General features: G+C 44.2%; 1 protein-coding gene across 4 annotated transcripts in view; it reads left to right on the plus strand.

Annotated features, from left to right (window-relative positions):
• DMAC2L (distal membrane arm assembly component 2 like) overlaps positions 1-19,823 on the plus strand; it is an 88,287-nt gene that overhangs the window by 16,761 nt on the left and 51,703 nt on the right. For 2 of the 4 annotated variants that reach the window (XM_073577727.1, XM_073577725.1), the window contains exons 2-5: positions 10,242-10,358; positions 14,403-14,611; positions 17,119-17,290; positions 17,583-17,693. In XM_073577727.1, the coding sequence (XP_073433828.1) occupies positions 10,255-10,358; positions 14,403-14,611; positions 17,119-17,290; positions 17,583-17,693 (596 nt within the window). In that variant the 5' untranslated portion in view covers positions 10,242-10,254. Of the gene's footprint in view, positions 1-10,020; positions 10,041-10,241; positions 10,359-14,402; positions 14,612-17,118; positions 17,291-17,582; positions 17,694-19,823 lie in introns of those variants that run through there. The other 2 variants (XM_073577728.1, XM_073577726.1) reach the window with 2 other exon arrangements.

A 19,823-nucleotide genomic window follows, 5' to 3' on the forward strand; every position in this document is an offset into this window, starting at 1 on the left:
TCCTAGAAGTCCACAGAGAAATCACCCGCAGGGCAGAAGGGCGTCGGCAGCCTTATATCCAGTCCGTGACTCCACTCAGCCAGTCATCCTCATTAGACTCAGGTGCCTGATAATCAGGCTCATTACCTTCCTTTACCAGAATAGGGAGTTCACCAGACCCCAGTGACGAAGGGGAAAATGAACTCATAACAGTACCTCCCCCTTGAGGAGGGGTCACCGAACCCTCAACCACGCCACCAGGGCGATCAGGGTGAGCCCGATGAAAGGCACGCACCAATCTTTTGGCATGAATATCAGAGGCAGAGACCCAGGAATTATCCTCCTGACCATAACCCTTCCACTTAACCAAATACTGGAGTCTCCGTCTAGCCAGACGGGAATCCAGTATTTTCTTTACCTCATATTCCATGTTACCTTCAACCAATACAGGGTCTGGAGGTGCCACCCCAGGAACAACTGGTTCAACAAACCTCTTCAACAAGGACTTATGGAACACATTATGGATTTTAAATGTGACAGGAAGAGCCAAACGAAAAGAGACCGGATTAATAATCTCCAAAATCTTGTAAGGTCCAATAAATCTAGGCTTAAACTTAGGAGAAGCCACCTTCATAGCAATATTTTTTGATGATAACCACACCATATCACCAATCTTAAACTGGGGACCAATGGTCCTATGTCGATTGGAAAACCGCTGGGCCTTTTCCTGGGAGAGAGATAACTTATCCACCACTTGGTCCCAGATCTGGTGCATTCTCTCCACCACAGTGTCAACACCTGGGCAGGCAGAAGGCTCCACCTGCCCTGAAGAGAATCGAGGATGAAACCCAAAGTTACAAAAATAAGGTGACATCAAAGTGGCAGAACTAGCTCTATTATTTAAAGCAAATTCGGCCAAGGGCAAAAATGAAACCCAATCATCCTGATCAGCGGAAATAAAACATCTCAAATACGACTCCAAGGTCTGGTTTGTTCTCTCTGTCTGCCCATTGGTCTGAGGGTGAAAAGCAGAGGAGAAGGACAACTGAATTCCCAGCTTAGAACAGAAAGTCCTCCAAAATCTAGACACAAACTGAACTCCTCTCAGATACAATGTTCTCAGGAATCCCGTGTAAGCGAACCACCTGTTGCAAAAACAGGGGCACCAACTCAGAGGAAGATGGCAACTTAGGGAGTGGTACAAGATGAACCATCTTAGAGAACCTATCACAAATCACCCAAATAACAGTCATTCTTTGAGAGACCGGCATATCAGAGATGAAATCCATTGAAATATGGGTCCATGGCCTCCTGGGGACCGGCAAAGGCATCAACAACCCACTAGGGCGAGAACAAGATTTAGACCGGGAGCAAGTCCCACAGGACTGCACAAAATTCCTGACATCATGAGACAAGGTGGGCCACCAAAAAGAGCGACTCACCAGATCTCTAGTACCAAAAATACCTGGATGACCAGCCAATGCAGAGCAATGAACTTCAGACATCACTCTCTTCTTCCACTGGTCAGGAACATACAACTTTCTACTGGGACAACGCTCAGGTTTGTCCTCCTGGAACTCCTGCAGAGCAAGTCTCAAATCGGGCGAGATGGCAGAAAGAACTACCCCTTCGCCTAAGATGGTAGCAGGCTTGGTCACCACAGGAGAATCAGCAAAGAAGCTCCTAGAGAGGGCGTCTGCCTTGACATTCTTAGTTCCAGGAAGAAAAGAGACCACAAAATCAAAACGAGTAAAAAAACAAGGCCCACCTAGCCTGTCTAGGGTTCAAGCGTTTAGCCGACTCTAGAAAATCAAATTCTTGTGGTCAGTGAGGACCACAACTTGATGTTTAGCTCCCTCCAACCAATGTCTCCACTCCTCAAATGCCCATTTCATGGCCAACAGTTCCCGATTCCCCACATCATAGTTACGTTCGGATGGAGAGAACTTTCGGGAAAAGAAAGCACAGGGATTCATTTTAGATGTTACAGGATCCTTTTGGGACAAAACAGCTCCTGCACCAATCTCAGAAGCATCTACCTCTACCTGGAACGGGAGTGAGACATCAGGTTGCCGCAAAACCGGGGCGGAGGTAAATCTTCGCTTCAGCTCCTGAAAGGAAGCAACAGCCTCAGGAGACCAATTCAACACATCAGCACCCTTCTTAGTCAGATCAGTCAATGGCTTGGCAATACTAGAAAATTTTGCTATAAATTTCCGATAAAAATTAGCAAAACCCAAAAACTTCTGGAGGGCCTTCAAAGAAGTGGGCTGAACCCAATCATAAATGGCCTGTACCTTGGCCGGGTCCATTTCAATAGTTGACGGAGACAAAATGAAATCCTCTGTACTCCAAAAAGGCATTTCGATCCTTTGACATACAGGGAATTCTCCCTCAAGATCCGGAACACAGTCCGAATATGTTTCACATGAGAATCCCAATCCTTGGAGAAGATCAAAATATCATCCAGATAGATAATCAAAAATTTATCGACAAAGTCTCGGAAAATATCGTTCATGAAGCACTGGAAGACAGAAGGGGCATTAGTGAGCCCAAAAGGCATCACCAGGTACTCAAAATGTCCCTCCGGAGTATTAAACGCCGTCTTCCATTCATCCCCCTGCTTAATGCGGATAAGATTATACGCCCCCCTGAGGTCAAGCTTGGTAAACCAGCAAGCACCTCTAACTCTAGAGAATAGATCCGAAATCAGGGGTAACGGATACTGATATTTAATAGTAATTTTATTGAGGGCACGATAATCAATACAAGGCCTTAAAGAACCATCCTTTTTGGCCACAAAAAAAAACCCGGCACCTAAGGGTGAAGAGGATGGTCTAATATGACCCTTCTCCAACGCCTCCTTAATATAGGACCGCATAGCCTCGTGCTCGGGTACAGATAAATTGAAGAGCCGACCCTTGGGAAATTTACACCCCGGGCTTAGTTCAATTGCACAGTCATAACTCCTATGAGGAGGCAAGGACGCAGACTCATTCTCACTAAATACATCATAAAAGTCCGCCAAATAGTCAGGAACATCATGCGACTGAGGAGAGGTGGAAAAAACCGGAGCCTCACTAAAGGCACACCGACAATCCCAACTCACCACAGACACAGATTTCCAATCCAAAACTGGATTATGAATTTGCAACCAGGGAAACCCCAGAACAGCGGCATCATGCAGACCATGCAATACCAAAAATCTGCAATTTTCTTGATCGTCTGGGGCGACCCGCATGACCACCTGGGTCCAAAACTGAGGTTTATTTATAGCCAAAGGAGTAGCATCAATCCCCCTCAAAGGGATAGGCGTCTGCAGAGGTGTCATCAGAAATCCACAACGTTTAGCAAAATCCAAGTCCATTAGGTTTAGCGCTGCTCCCGAATCCACAAAAGCCTTGGCGGAAAATGTGGACAGGGAGCAGATCAGAGTAATTGCCAGAAGAGACTTAGGTTGAACACCACCAACAGAAAACGTGTGTGCAAAGCGTTTCTCTAGTTTAGGACAAACAGAAATAATATGCGAGGCATCTCCACAGAAAAAACACAGCTTATTACTCCTTCTGAGCTCCTGACGTTGCGCCTTAGACAAAACTCTATCACATTGCATAGGTTCAGACGTCTGTTCAACCGGTGGCAACACCTCTCGTGCAATCCTGCGTTCTCGTAAACGCCGATCAATCTGAATGGCTAATGACATAGAATCGTCCAGACCAGAGGGAACAGGAAATCCCACAATAGTATCTTTTACGGCTTCTGACAAACCCTTCCGAAAGAGAGCAGCCAAGGCATTATCATTCCAGGTAGTAAGGACCGCCCACTTTCGGAACTTTTGACAGTACAACTCTGCAGAATCTCGACCCTGGTTCAATGCCAACAGGGTCTTTTCAGCCTGATCAATAGCATTAGGTTCGTCATACAACAACCCCAAAGCTTGAAAGAATGCGTTCACATTAGTCAGAATAGGATCATCTGGTTTCAAAGAAAACGCCCAATCCTGGGGATCGCCACGCAGCAAAGAGATGACAATTTTAACCTGCTGCGCGGAGCTCCCTGACGAGTTAGGCTTCAAGGCAAAAAATAATTTACAATTATTTTTGAAACTCAAAAATTTAGATCGATCCCCCAAAAAATACATCAGGTGTAGGGATCTTTGGTTCAACAGCATGCGAACGAGCAAGGTAGGCGGAAATTCCCCGCACTTCCGCAGCGAGCTGCTCCACACGATCAGACAATTGCTTTATCTCCATTGAGAGAGAAAAAAAAATTCCCCCTACGGCCTCAGAGATATAGAGGAAAGAATATACACACACCTTTTTTTTTTTTTTTTTTTTTTTAAACACAATTCTTTCCTGCTATTGAGTACCCTAGGATCTGCGGTATGGCGGGTGATTCTGTTATGATTGAGTCACCGTAGGAGGCAAAAACAGAAATGCTAGCTAAGTCCAGAAAACCAGAGAAGTTGGCAGCCATCAGATTGCAGACCCCTGAACCTATCAACACAACTAGCAGTAGCCGTGGGGGGTTCCTACGATGCCCTAGACCCCTCGATCACAGCCGGAGAATTAAATAGGCCTAAAGAAAGAAAAGGGAAATCTAAACTGCCCCAGAGCAGACCCCAAAGCAATAGGCAGCCCCCAACATATAATGACGGTGAAGCAAGATGAAAATACTAACACAGACAGAAAGATAGACAGAGCAAAGAGGGGCCCAAGCTAACTAGATAGAAAAGGACAGGAAGGCTGCTGTCTGCAATCCGTGAAAAACCCTATGAAAATAAGAGCCAACAGACTGACAGTGAAAAAGGCCCTGAAGACGCTAGGCTTCAAAAAAGCTATGTCAGTACTCAGGAATATACTGAAGACAGAGCTACAGGCAAAAGGAGATTCAGCTCACCCCAGCAGGGAATGGCAGAATACTGAAAAGGAAGGAAAACAAAAAACAAAACAAAAAGGCTAACAGGCAAAACAGAAAACTTAGCTTTAGAGGAGCAGGAATCAGACTGGTGTCCTAGAAGTCCACAGAGAAATCACCCGCAGGGCAGAAGGGCGTCGGCAGCCTTATATCCAGTCCGTGACTCCACTCAGCCAGTCATCCTCATTAGACTCAGGTGCCTGATAATCAGGCTCATTACCTTCCTTTACCAGAATAGGGAGTTCACCAGACCCCAGTGACGAAGGGGAAAATGAACTCACAACATTCCCCACTGGATTGTATGGTGGTACGGAGTATGGAGGGCTACAGTGGATCCAAGCATTGTCAGAACTTTTTGGTACACATGAGAAGAAAAGGCCGGACCTTGATCACTTTCAACAACTTCTGGAACCCCATATCTGCATATGACTTCCATCACCAGTTTCTTCGCTGTGGTTTTTGCAGACATGTCGGTAACAGGGAATGCTTCCGGCCAACTGGAGAACATGTCAACAACAACCAAACAGTATTCGTACCTTCCAGACTTGGGTAACATGATATGGTCCACCTGGAACCTTTGGAAAGGATAGTCAGGCTTAGCAAGATGCTTCGGGGGTACACGTTGAAGTTGACTGGGATTACAAGTCTGACAGATATTACAGGAACGGTCGAGCGCTGTCAAAACTGTGGAAATTCCCGGGGCCCAGTAGAATTTTTGCGCCAGTGAGAGGGCCTGATTATTTCCTCGATGTGTAGGCCCACATCCCCATGTGGCAATAGCAGGGTACATCCGCTTAGGGAGACACACGAGTTGGTCCTTTTTCCAGAGACCATTATCTATACGTGCCCCATCAGTCTTCCATTGCTTCACCGCTTCCTTTGGAGACATTCTCTGCATCGTCATTAAGCGGTCTCTCAGGGTCTGACAGAAAACTTCAGTCTGTCATAGATCCTCGGGTTCTTGTAGGGTCAATGCTTCTTGTAACTGTTTACGCTGAGTGCGTGTGGTCACCATAGTTGGTATGGTTGGTTCAACGGGTAAAAGAGCGGCGGCCTTTGCTTGCATATCCGGAAATGCGTTGCCAACAGTCTGTGGACTGGTCCTAGGACCGTGCGCCTTAACGTTGATAATGACCACCTGAGTAGGTAATTTTGATCAAGTCCATGAGGGTTTTAACAGCTTCAGCATTTTTCACTGGGGTTCCGGCAGTAGTAATAAACCCTCGATTGGCCCATAGAGCCCCAAAATCGTGAGAAATACCCAATGCATACCGTGAGTCCGTGTATATATTAGCCCGTCTGTTCTTGGCCAAAGTACATGCAATAGACAGAGCCTGAAGTTCTCCTTCTTGTGCTGACTGTGAGGGCGGGAGTGCAGCTGTGTGCACTACAGTGTCCTCTGTGGTAACAGCATATCCCATGTGGAATCTACCAAACTCATCAGCATATCTTGAACCATCTGTGTACAACACCAGATGGGGATTTGGGAGTGAATTCTCACTGACATTTGGTGGAGTAGCTGTTTCTTCAGTCAGAAGGTGGTGTGGGGATGTGACTCGCTCAGGTGCAGCGGGAGACAATCAGGAGACCGGTTCTTCCAAAGTTCATGAGGTTTATTTCTGTCATAAACCATAAAACAGCGTATCACCAAAAATAGCCTCTAGCTTAGGCAAACAAAACATAAACCTTCGTGGTTGCAGACTCAGACCGCGAGTCTCAGCACATGCTGGGAGGTGTAGTCCTCCCCACATACAGCTCCCTGGTTCAGGAGCAGGTCACATTATAAGGCTGTAGCCACACCCACGTTCCCAGCAGCTGACTGGTCACATGACTGTGACCTCACCACAGGTCCTTCAAACAAAAACAATAACAATATCTGGTATGCTTTACTTCTGCCTTACATTATGGAGATAAGCCATTTATGAGACACATATCTCCCATCAATTACACGACCCTTAGCCCTGCCACAGTGGGAACAGTCATGTTGGAGGTAATCCTCATCACTGCCATCTTCCCTTATAGTTCATTATACCGTCTTTCAGGGCATTGTAAAGGGGTTGCATTATGCAGGATGCATCCGGTATCCACTGACAACAATAAGTGCATAAGAAAACGCTGGAGTTCAGTTTCATCTTTTGGGAAAGGAAGGGAGCTGACAGCTATTTTTCTTTCCTCTGCAAGGTGTCTGGCACCCTGAAGGAGACAGTGACCCAAGAATATCACTTGACCAAGGCAGAACTGAAGTCTCGAGGCTGAAACCCTACAGTTCAGTGCTGCCAGATGCTTGAGGAGGCTAACATTGGAAAAAATGGCAAAAGACACCTGCTCATATTTTTTGCAAACTGTTTTGGGCCCCTTGTGGCATCTGTGGGAAAGGCATGCAAAATACAGATTTCCTCACTGTCTTCATCTACATAGGGATTATATAACGTAAGAACCATCTGACCATCATCTTGGAATTGTATTCTGGAGCGGAACTGTGATAATGAATCTGCCCCTAGTAAATTTACAGGACATGTGGGAGAGATTACGAACTGAACAGTAACCTCGAGGAAGGGTTTTATGGGGTTGATAAAAGTATATTAATTGGGTCTGCCATCTACCCTGATTAAAACAGCAGGAGTATGACAATCTCTCTGAAAGTGTCCGAGTCTGGCACAGCGCCAGCATTGGCAGGGAGGGGTTGGGGAGTAAGGTTCTCAGTCATAGGATTAGGAGCTGAAGTCTGAGGGGGGCCAGAGTTTGCTGTATGGGCTGAAAGGCACACTGATAAGGGACAAACTGTGTGCTCGCAGCTGTGCTGAGCACGATGGGAGGGGGCTGGAGCAGCTACGGCTGCTAGCTTGTTTTTAGCTTGTTTTTTTTTTTTTCTCATAGTACCATGCCCATATACCCATCATACATATCCTCCATCCCATAGTCCCGTGCCCATATACCCATCATACATATCCGCCATCCCATAGTCCCGTGCCCATATACCCGTCATACATATCCTCCATCCCATAGTCCAGTGCCCATATACCCATCACACATCCTCCATCCCATAGTCAACCATTATGACATCATAATGAGTGGCGGTGCTTGCAACCTATGATGACATCAGCGTCGCCATGGCAACCATTATGACATCATAATGAGGGGCGGGGCTTGATACACACACTTTTTCCCATTATGTAGATAGGGGCAAAATTGTTTGGTGAATTGGAACGCGCGGGGTTAAAATGTCGCCTCACAACATAGCCTAGGACACTCTCGGGGTCCAGCCATGTGACTGTGCCAAATTTTGTGGCTGTAGCTGCGACGGTGCGGATGCCAATCCCGGACATACACACTTGGAGCTTTATATATATATATATATATATATATATATATATATATATATATAAGTTATTTTGTGTTTGTTTTTCGGAATATTTATGGATGCCGTGATTCCAAATGCGCTTCTTTTTGAATTAAGGAAAAGTCAAATATCAAACTTTTGATATTTAAATGTATATTATTTTTTTAGTCCCCCTAGCACTATGTATTGCAATACTTCAGTGTAAAGGTGTAGAATTACGGATCTCCTGTGAAGCGAAGCCACAGTTTAGCCATCATAGGAGTACCAAGATGGTGGCAACTATAGCCTAAGGCTACGTGCACATGCTGCGGTTTTTGCTGTGGATCCGCTGCGGATCTGCAGCAGTTCTGCAGACAGTGTACAGTAGCTTGTAAGTCTATGTGATTTACAATTTGCTGTGCACGTGCTGCGGATTTTTAACTGCGGAAAGCTGCGGTTTTGAATCCGCAGAAAGAAATGACATGTCACTTCTTTTCTGCGGATTCTGCTGCGGTTTACCATCTCATCCATTGTAGAGATGATAAATTGCAGGGGAAAACCGCAGGTCATTTTACCTGCGGTTCCGCAGATACAAATCCCCAGCGTGTGCACATAGCCTTAATTAGCCCCAGGTGCCATAGTAATCCTTCAGCTCCTCTTGATTGCACTGCAGCACTGGAACTATTTCATCTCCTATTTTCTTGCCTTTCTGAATTGCTATTTTTGGCCACAAGATGGCACCACTTGACTTACTATACTCGGTAATGTGTGTGGGATGGATGTCTGCTCAGGATAATGGCAGCCCAGGTCACACCAGTTGCAAACCCCCATTTACTTGGGCTTTACTGCAAGAATATAGTAAGTAGCAATAAAAAAAAATTGGGGTGATTTATAATAAGATCTCACGTCATAGTGGTTTTGAGCCGAACAGCGGCTGAGGTGTTTGCTATAGGAAGAAATAAGCAATGTTTTTTTAAAAGGGTTTTATCCAAGATTCTACATAGTGCAATGAAACCTATAAAAGACTTATACCCGAGTTGCGTTAAAGGGACGGTCCTCTCAATAGAAGATGGGCTGTCTGCATAATATATGGTGAAACTGAAAATCCGGCACAGGAAATCTGGTTCGGGTGAGGGGTGGTCTTCATTCTCTGTAATTGTTATGAAATGTTCTTCTGCTCTTTACTACAAAGGCATTTTCCACCGCAGGACAAAGTTTAAACAGGCAGATTGCAGAATACTAAGTGTGTGCTGCTTGCCAAAAGTTTGCCCAAGGGCAGGAAACTTTGCAATATCAAGATCTCTGCTTGCCAAGAGCTGTAGTTCTGTGGAGATTTGTGCTTTTACTACATCGCACTGATACAAACCCTCAGCTCTGAGCAACAGGATCAAGATGGATTTTTAACCTCTGGATGTTTCCATTCAGTGACAGCAAGTCATGATCTTGGTGGTTAGAAATTGAAAGACAAAGTTTTATAAGTACATTATACATTGATTAAAGATGTTTTCCTGGATTTAATATATGACCACTAGGGGTCCTACAACCCAGAGTTCCCCAACTCCAGTCCTCAAGGCCCACCAACAGGTCATGTTTGCAGGATTTCCTTAGTATTGCCCAGGTGATAATTGCATCACCTGTACAATACAAGGAAATCCTGAAAACATGATCTGTTGGTGGGCCTTGAGGACTGGAGTTGGGGAACCCTGCTACAACCAATGTTTATAGGACTGATGGTGATGGCGTGCCGCACTGGTCTCTGTCCGTCGTGACCACAGGACCCCTGTTCTCCTAATCCATCGTGGTCTCAATGGTGGACAGAGTCCAGGTGAGCATCATGGCTCCTTTATTCTGCTGAGCGATGGGGTCCTGGTGGTGTAACCCCCATCGATCACACATTGATTGTCATCTACAGCTCTGAGCCTTCTCTCTCTGGTAGAATATGTTGGGGGTTGCAGTTTTGTAAGCTGGAGAACCAAACGCTGTTGCCCTAGAACATCTGACTCCTATCATATTTTGTCTGTTCCAGGATAAGCACTAAGATGTTCCTTCAGATTGTGCGTCCATCTCTCCGTAATAAGAAGCGGATACCTTCTCCGTCCGGGTGCAGATACTTCTGGGGATGGCTGAATGCTGTATTTAACAGGTAGGCAATGTTCTCCACCATTTACAAGAATCACAACTTATCACATATTCACAGGATACTGTATATTTTAGTGGTGGGGTGCTACCATTTTAGACATTTATGGTATATAATCAGGTGCCAGGAGGTTTCACACCACCAGTAGGTGGGATATTTCCTGCATTCTCAGATTAAAGGGGGTCTTGAGTGGTTGTCAGGTCTAGCCTAAATGCCCCCATAGACCTTAAATTAGAGGGGTTGTACCAAGACAATACGTTATTCCCTATTGATAGGATAGAGAATAACTTATTGATCGCTGAGACCTCATCAAGGTGAGCACTGTACTCGACAGTCTCATAGAGAGTGAATGGAGCAGAGGTGTACCTGCGCGACCTATGCACAGCCACATTTTCAGGATCAGTGCAGGTCCCAGCAGTCAGACCCCCAGCATTCAATAAGTAGTGGCTTATCAATAGGGGAAAACTTGTTACAATCTTTTTAATATCCGCAGAACTTGCAGATTTGAGCAGGACGAAACGGCAACCTTATGTGTATGGGATTTTCTTTTTTACTCATCGCTGTTGAATTCCAACACCCAATCAAATTTGTAATTTGTATCCATAGGAGATAAGACGCTAACAGAAGTGTCTGGCAGCCCTTATTGGACTCTATTGAAAACATATGCACACTTAGCTGAAGTGAGCATGCATGTGTAAGGAGAGTCAGGAGAGATACCTTTACATATTAGTAGTTGGGGGGGATAAAAGCTATAAGTCACAGCTAAAGTCGAATATTCTGGCTCTGTTCACATCTACTTTATGGTTTCTGTTCATAGTAGAAGACACAGCACAGTGGCAGTCGGTGTATGATGGACACAATGGTGCACAACAGACCCAAGTGGTCCTGGTGTCTATCATTTAAGCCCTGTATACACCACCATGTTATTAGCATTAGCTTTTCTGCATTTAAAGTGGTTGTCTCCTCTTAAGTGGGTACATTTGCAAATGTGAAAACAAAGAACTTTGATATTTACTTACTAAAAATACTTTCCATCCTCCTACGGAGGGATTCTTTAATTCCATGGTTTATAGCTTGTTGCCTATGCTATTGGCCACCTCTGCAACCTTTCAAAAGTGTCCAGTCTTCTAGTCAAGGAGCGTGCACCAGCTGCTCTGAACCTTCCGGATGGCTTGATCTTTTTAGCCTCAGTGCCCTTGTGCTCCTCTGATGTTGCAGAGTCAAATCTACCTCTGCTACCAGCATTGGAGATGGCGCACAAGTCGGTCCAGTGGCTTAGCCGTACTGCTGACCCAAACTGTCAGTCATCAGGAGCACACTGCCCTTTAGCAAGCAAAAAGTTGGGGGAGTGGTGTGCTCCTGAAAATAGGATCCCTATACATCCCTGTAATTATGACTTCTAGTAAATGTAATGCATTATCTGCTGCTTCAGGAGCACAACACAGGTGTTTTCTCTTTCGTTAAAAGACAAATTCCCGGTGTCCTACTCCAGCCTGCACCAGAAATTACACAAGGTGTCCGCTTTGCCCAGAATAGGTCTTTAAATTTACTCCAGTGTGTGCTTTTCATTGTTTCAGAAATGTCCCAATCTATCATATTCCTATTGTAATCTGAATAGCAAGAAAATCCTGACAAGATGGAATAGTTAGGGGCAGGAAGCATTCAACGTGTTTGTTTGGTCCCGCTGATGCATGGAGGCAGATGGCAGCTAGGCATTCCTGTAATATACACAGGGCCTAGATGAGTGATGTGATAAAGCCTCAGTAACCACTCGTCCTCCAGGCCCGATATGGAGCGCGCAGCCGGATATAATACAAGGATTGCGGCAGCGGCTCAGGCATAGGTCACACCTGCTATCTTTTATCTGGAGTCACTCAGCTCTGGAGACAGCTGTACCCGGTCTGTGTCTTCAGCGCAATAAGACACCAGGGGCCCTCTTATCTGGAGCGCACAGGTAATCAAATCTGAGGCTTATTCAGACTACCTCTATAATCACTAAATTTAATCCGGGATACAGAGCAACAGCAGATAAACACCGTTACAGCTGAGAGCACACCTGGTAATTAGAAATATAGAGGATTATCTATGGGCGTGTATCGCGGGAGCGGCCTGCACCTAATCCTCAGGAGCATCTAGGTGGCCTGCACCTCAGAGCTCATGCAGACTTCGTCTTGGTCCGACTGTACTTGAGAAAATAATTGCAGCATGCACTAAGGTCCGATGTAAGGACCAGTATAGTGCAAGTAAACAGCACTCGTCCAATATGAGTCAGTCATGCCTGCGATTTGCAGAGGTGACCAAACCTTGTCTTCATATGCTCGTCTGGAAACAGCAATGATTGATTCTAACTCCCTCAAAAATCAATCGTCCGTCGCCCCCGTAGATATTAAACTGTAAGATGAAACCATCAATATCGGCGTGTTCACCTGACAGTATAATATGTATGGGGGCTTTAGACAGGTGTCCATTTTTTTCTCGGTGGGGAGAAACTGCTGCCAGACACCTCTGGTGGTAGACTAACTCCTGTAAGGAATAATGAATCATATTACAATCCAACATGCTCAATCCATCTTTCCTTTGACCTCACTGGATAGCCAGGATACCCTAAATGTACCAATCCCACCCAAATTCTGCAGTTCTGCTAATTCTAGGGATTCACTCTCTCAGGTAGGCATTAGGTAGCGTTCACACAGGCAATGTTGTTTGGTCCAAGCATGCGCAGTTTTATTGTTTTCATAAAACTCCAAGGGATTCAAAACCAAAAACAGCCTCTTCTTCCTCAAAGTTATAGCAATTAAATGGCACATATGTCAGTGTGGGCTCACCAAACAGATTACAGCTCTCTCTCCCAGAGCAAACTTTATACACAGAAGAGTCACGTCCCACCAGTCTTGAGCTCTAGCAGCTTCCCGACAAACATAAGTATTCAACTTTGGGCATAGTTCACACTGAACAAACTACAGCTTCCACAGGTTACTCTGCAGCCTAACGTACAGACTGCTCAGCTTTCCTAGCCGACCCCTGCACCCTGCAGTCTCCATTCAGAGAAATATTCTGGCTTGTCTCTCTCTAAGAGGTGGATCACACTTCCGTTTTTTTTACGTCCGTCAAAATCCGCCGTTTTGCAAAAAAAATGGATCCGCCATTTTTTTTTTGGCGGATCCGTTTTTTTTCCCAGAGACTTGCATTAGTGGCTAAAGTGGATCTGTCCAAAAAAGGGATCTGGTAGCATCCGTTTGTGGCAAAACGGAAGCGGATCCGTTTTTTTCACACTTTGGCGGACGCCAAAAAACTGAAATGTGAAACAAGCCTTAGCTACAGCTCACATTTTGGCTAGTCAATCACCAGTTTCAACACACTCTACTCTGCTCAGCATTCAGCAGACTCACACAAGGTGAACCCATTTCCTGGTTCTTAGTCAAAGCTAGCCAGGTATATCTAATAAAGACCTGCAGTGCTAGGATTTAACCCAGTCCTACCTGGCTTTACTACATAGTTTATGGGCACTTTAGCCGAACCTTAGCCTGAAGGTAATCAAAAATGAATCTGCCGACAGCAAGATGGAAAAAGTGAGGATATGGAAAATAATCTATAAAAGTGTTGCAGAACATCTGTGTACAATGATGAAGTGTTATTTACTAGTGATGAGCGAGTATACTCGTTGCTCAGGTTTTCCCAGGCATGCTCGGGTGTCTTCCGAGTATTTGGGCGTGGTCTGAGATTTAGCTTTAGTCATCTCAGCTGCATGATTTGCGACGTGTAGACAGGCTGAATACATGTGGGAATTCCCTAACAAACAGGCATTCCACACATGTATTTAAGCTGTCTAGTAGTCTCAAATCATGCAGCTGAGAGGACTAAAGCTAAATCTCCGCGCACGCCAAAATACTCGGAGCCGCAGTGGTCTTTCTGTCCGTATCCTCTGCATCCCCCCCAGCACCCCATGTACATATATACCCTTACTCTTTAGCTAGGATGCAATATAATCGTTATCCTTGGGTACATCACCCTGAAGCCGTGTCAGTGACTGTTACAATTTTTTCTAATCAGGGTTGATTATGAGCGTATAAAGGAAGCCGGACCTGACCGTGCGGCATCGGAGTGGCTTTTACGCTGTGGCGCTAAAGTACGTTATAAGGGATTTGAGAAGTGGCAGCAGGATTATAATGGACTCCCAACCGGACCCCTGGGGAAATACAAGATTCAGGGCATCGATGCCACTGACTCCTGCATCATGTACAGGGGGTTTGACTACTTAGGTGAGGACATGGGTGTAATTATTTGTACAAATAACCAAACATGGCCAGATTGTGCTAAAGATATATAGAGGTGCTTATCGTAAAATTAGAATATCATCAAAAAGTTAAATTTATTTCAGTTCTTCAATACAAAAAGTGAAACTCCTATTATATAGAGTCATTACAGAGTGATCTATTTCATGTGTTTATTTCTGTTAATGTGCATGATTATGGCTTACAGCCAATGAAAACCCAAAAGTCATTAGCTCAGTAAATTAGAACACTTCATGACACTGAGCTGAACTTCCGTTGCAATCAGTGTTGTAAGTTGACCCTATTGGCAGCCATTCTTTTAGCTATGGAGAACTGTTTTGTCACCCGGTCATAAAAGCAGAATACTGTATATGTATAATGACACCACCTTCTGTCCACACCATGTTTATGGGGTAAACTAGTCAAAGCAGAGAAGTGGTGAAGACTTTGGACACCTTGGGTGACTTTTTATTTTAATTTTCTTTAAATGCATTCTTGTTATGACGTCTCATATGCCAAAAAAAATGACTGATTTTCATCTGCACTGGGGAAAAAAAAGTATTTAGTCAGCCACCAATTGTGCAAGTTCTCCCACTTAAAAAGATGAGAGAGGCCTGTAATTGACATCATAGGTAGACCACAACTATGAGTGTCAAAATGAGAAAAATTCAGAAAATCACCTTGTCTAATTTGGCAAGATTTATTTTGCAAATTATGATGGAAAAGAAGTATTTTGTCATCAATAAAAGTTCATATCAATATTTTGTTGTATATCCTTTGTTGGCAAAGACAGAGGTCAAACGTTTTCTATAAGTCTTCATAAGGTTGGCACACACTGTTGGTGGTATGTTGGCCCATTCCTCCATGCAGATCTCCTCTAGAGCAGTGATGTTTTGGGCCTGTCACTGGGCAACACTGATTTTCAAATCCCTCCAAAGGTTTTCTATGGGGCCGAGATCTGAAGACTGGCTAGGCCACTCCAGGACCTTCATATGCTTCTTACAAAGCCACTCCTTCGTTGCCCTGGCGGTGTGCTTGGGATCTTTATCATGCTGAAAGACCCATCCATGTTTCATCTTCAGTGCCCTTGCTGATGGAAGGTTTGCATTCAAAATCTCATGATACATGGCCCCATTCATTCTTTCATGTACACGGCTCAGTCATCCTGGTCCCTTTGCAGAGAAACACACCCATGCTTCACAGTAGGTATTGTGCTCTATGGATGCAACTCCGCATTCTGTCTCCTCCAAACACTAGCTTTGTTTTTCTACCAAACAGTTCTACTTTGGTTTCTTCAGACAATATGACATTTTCCAAATACTCTTCTGGATAATCCAAATGCTCTCTAACAAACTTCAGACAGGTCCACAGATGTATTGGCTTAAGCAGGGGGACACGTCTGGCATTGCAGTCCCTGGCGGCGTAGTGTGTTACTGATGGTAGCCTTTGTTACGGTGGTCCCAGCTCTATGCAGGTCATTCACTAGATTCCCCCCCCCCCCCGTGTGGTTCTGGGATTTTTGCTCACCCCTCTTGTGATCATTTTGACCCCCCAGGGTGAGATCATGCGTGGAGCTCCAGATGGAGGGAGATTATCAGTGGTCTAGTATGTCTTCCATTTTCTTATTATTGCCCTCACAGTTTATTTCATCTCACCAAGCTGCTTGCCTATTGCAGATTCAGTCTTCCCAGCCTAGTGCAGGGCTACAATTTTGATTCTCATGTCCTTCAACAGTACTTTGGTCTTCACCATGGTGGAGTTTGGAGTGTGACTGTTTGAGGTGGTGGACAGGTGTCCTTTATACCGATAACAAGTACAAACAGGTACCATTACTACAGGTAATGAGTGGAGGACAGAGGAGCCTCTTAAAGAAGTTACAGGTCTGTGAGAGACAGAAATCTTGCATGTTTTTAGGTGACCAAATACTTATTTTTCACCAAAATTTGCAAAATAAATCTTGTCAAATCAGACAAGGTGATTTTCTGGATTTGTTTTCTCATTTTGGCTCTCATAGTTGTGGTCTACCTATAATGTCAATTACAGGCCTCTCTCATCTTTTAAGTGGGATAACTTACATAATTGGTGGCTGACTAAATACCGTATATACTCGAGTATAAGCTGAGATTTTCAGCCCATTTTTTTGGGCTGAAAGTCCCTCTCTCGGCTTATACTCGAGTCATATACGCCAAGGGGTCGGGGGGGAGCGTGGGTGTCAGATCATACTTACCCCCTCCTGGCGTGGTCTCTGCAGCCCCTGCTTCTCCCACGGTCTCCGATGCCTGTGTTCAGCGGTCACATGGTACCGCTCATTAAAGTCATTAATATGCGCATTTCCCCTGAGCTCTTGTCTGCAAACTTATGACCACATTAAAGTTTAGCTCAACTTTTTTGTTTTCATAAATCTGTACCGAGGACCCCAGGAAAAAAAACGTATTATCAACTGACCTAAAAATGGTGTATCTTGATGTCAGAACCTTTATAATTGTTCCTTCCAGAAGGTCTGGAGCATCTTGAGGAGGTAAAACTATCTAAGTGTATATACATCGAGGACGCTTGTCTGGAGAGAATAAGTAAGATCGAGAACCTACAGAAGAGCCTGCAAAGACTGGAGATCATCACCTGCGGCAACGTGAGCGACAGAGGTGTCATATCGCTCCACTCCTTGAGGTGGGTTACTAGTATGGCTGGCAGGAGGATCTATAATGTCCTTTAGATTGTATTGCACGTTGAAATCTCACTGTAATCTACGTATAGAGTAAGATGATTCATAGTCTTTCGCATGGGAATTTTTCACTTACTTTGGAAAACAGCCGCAACGTTTTTATTTTTTTCTCATCCTGACTACGCCTTTAATAGTCAAACTAAAAATATGGATAATGTTATTGAGTTGAGATAACAAGGGTGGGGGTATTATTTCTATGTGTATTCATTGAATTACCATTATCTCTGTGATTTACAGGAGTTTGCAGTATTTGTATCTGTGCGATTTGCCAGCGATCAAGCAAAGAGACCTGACGGTAGAGCGCCTACAGAAATCCAATGCGTTACTGCACATCAAAGTGGATCTGATGTAAGAATTTTCGTTTTTTTTTGTTTTTTTTTGCTTTTTTTCCATTGTCAGTGAATTCAACTCTTGTGCTTAGGACTTTGCTGAGGGGAGATTTTTTTTTTTTTTTATTGTACACTTTCAAAAGCTATCAGGGATAAGAGCTGCACTGTAATATTTGATAAGTTGAGCAAATGTTATTAATTCCCCTACGTTTTATTTGCATTGTATATAGGGTCAATTTTAGGCTTCCTACAGAGTCTTGTTCTTATTATTCTCCTCTCCAGGACAGGCAGACACATAGATTAAAGAGGTATTCCAGTTTGTTTGCCCCCCTTCCAATTAATATGTCTATTATTCACATATAATCAGTAAGAGCTGTACGGGATGTCTAACAGAACTCTATAAACAAACACAATGCATGTCATGATTGAATAAAAACAAATGCTTCTCACGGTCCTCCTACTGTGTGGCGACCTACAACACAACCTAAGATCTCATTCATATGTCATTGTTTAAACATGTAGGTGAAAAAAATGGTATCATTGTATCTGTTTTTACCATTTGTGTTTTTTAAAGAAATTACCAAGCTTCTCCTATATTTTGCAATGTTAAAAACAGATGCCCTCTGTGCTGTACGTGTTTTTCAAGGACCCATAGATATAGGTATTGGCACATTTCATCCATGTGTTTTACATGTACCTACGGTCCGTGATAAACAGGCATGTGAACAGCGGCATATATTATAATGGGTACATGTTGTATCTATTAAAAAAAAAAAAAAAACAGAACCAAAAAAAACCAGGTACAACACGTACATGGAACACAGACATCTGAATCATGTTCACACCTCCCCCAAAACAGTTGCAGCAAATATAAAAAATTCTAGCACTGGGTTACTTACTGGGCTTCTCGCTGTAGTTTTATCAAAACACTGGTTTATCTGCTGCAGCTCTGCTATTCTTCTCATTGATAAGATTCTCAGTCCACAATATTCATGAGGGCCAGATATCCCCTCTCTCCCACCACTGATTGGCAGGTTTCTGCTTCCGCACTTTGTAGAGAAGCGGGCAGGGTTAGACAGATCAGTTAACAGAGTAGAGCTGCAGCAGAAAAATCTACAGCGAATAGCCCAGTAAGGCCGGGGTCCTATTAGCATATGGCATCCGATGATTCTCTCATGCAAGAGCATCGGATGTGATATTCCAATTCCACCCGGCTGCTGCGAGCGGGAGCCAGGTGTCAGTGCTCTGATCCTCTTGCATGAGAGAATTGGAGTACAGCTGCGGAGGAGACAGAGAAAGTAACTTCTCCATCTCCTCTGCTGCTGGTGGGAATGCAGTGTACTCAGGTGTTAACTGAGTGCAGGGCAATGATTCACACGCACCCATAGACTTATATTGGTGCGTGTGATCCGATTCTTGGGTGCAATCGCAGCATGTTGTGATAATTTTGGCATGCCAGATTGGAATGAGAAAATAATTGCAGATGTGATCTGCACCATAGAGAAACATTGGGGCAAAGGCAATCCGATTTTTTTTTAATCGGATTGCACTCATCTGATTTTACCGCAAGTGGGAATAAGCCTTAAGTGACTCGGCATTGGAATCTCTGCCCCTATTTCATGCTGCCCTCAGATTAGGAAGCATAAATTTGGTGAAAGTGTCTTAATTGTTATGGCATATCACTTAGGACAGTTCCATTATAAGGTTGTGTTCACACTTAATTTTCGGTATTTCCTCATGTATACCACTGTAAAAGGGGAGTATGGTCTGCTGCTTCCTATTGTGCATAAACATTTACTGTGGCCATCTACATCGTAAAGTGTAGCAGCATGGACTGTCCTAGGAATATGCCGGCCGAGTGTACATTTGGTCCATGGAGGCATACGGTGTGTGCATTGCGAAGCTTTTCCAACATACAGTCGAATGTGTAAAAATAAAGCGTAAACAGATCCTAATATAGCATAAATGTAAGAAATCCTAAGATGTTCATGTTCTTTACAAGAAGACGACATGATAACTGAAAAGATCGTAACATTGGGCCTGGGAGGCCTCTGCCCATCATTACAGATCTTGAGCGGTTTCTCAGCAATTGTTACAGCGAAGATCGCACAAGTTGGATAGGCAGAGATCAGCGATCAAAGAAATGTTA

The sequence above is a fragment of the Dendrobates tinctorius genome, unplaced genomic scaffold, assembly GCF_039654945.1.
Source record: "Dendrobates tinctorius isolate UK_male_01 unplaced genomic scaffold, ASM3965494v1 ptg000057l, whole genome shotgun sequence".
Taxonomy (NCBI): domain Eukaryota; kingdom Metazoa; phylum Chordata; class Amphibia; order Anura; family Dendrobatidae; genus Dendrobates; species Dendrobates tinctorius.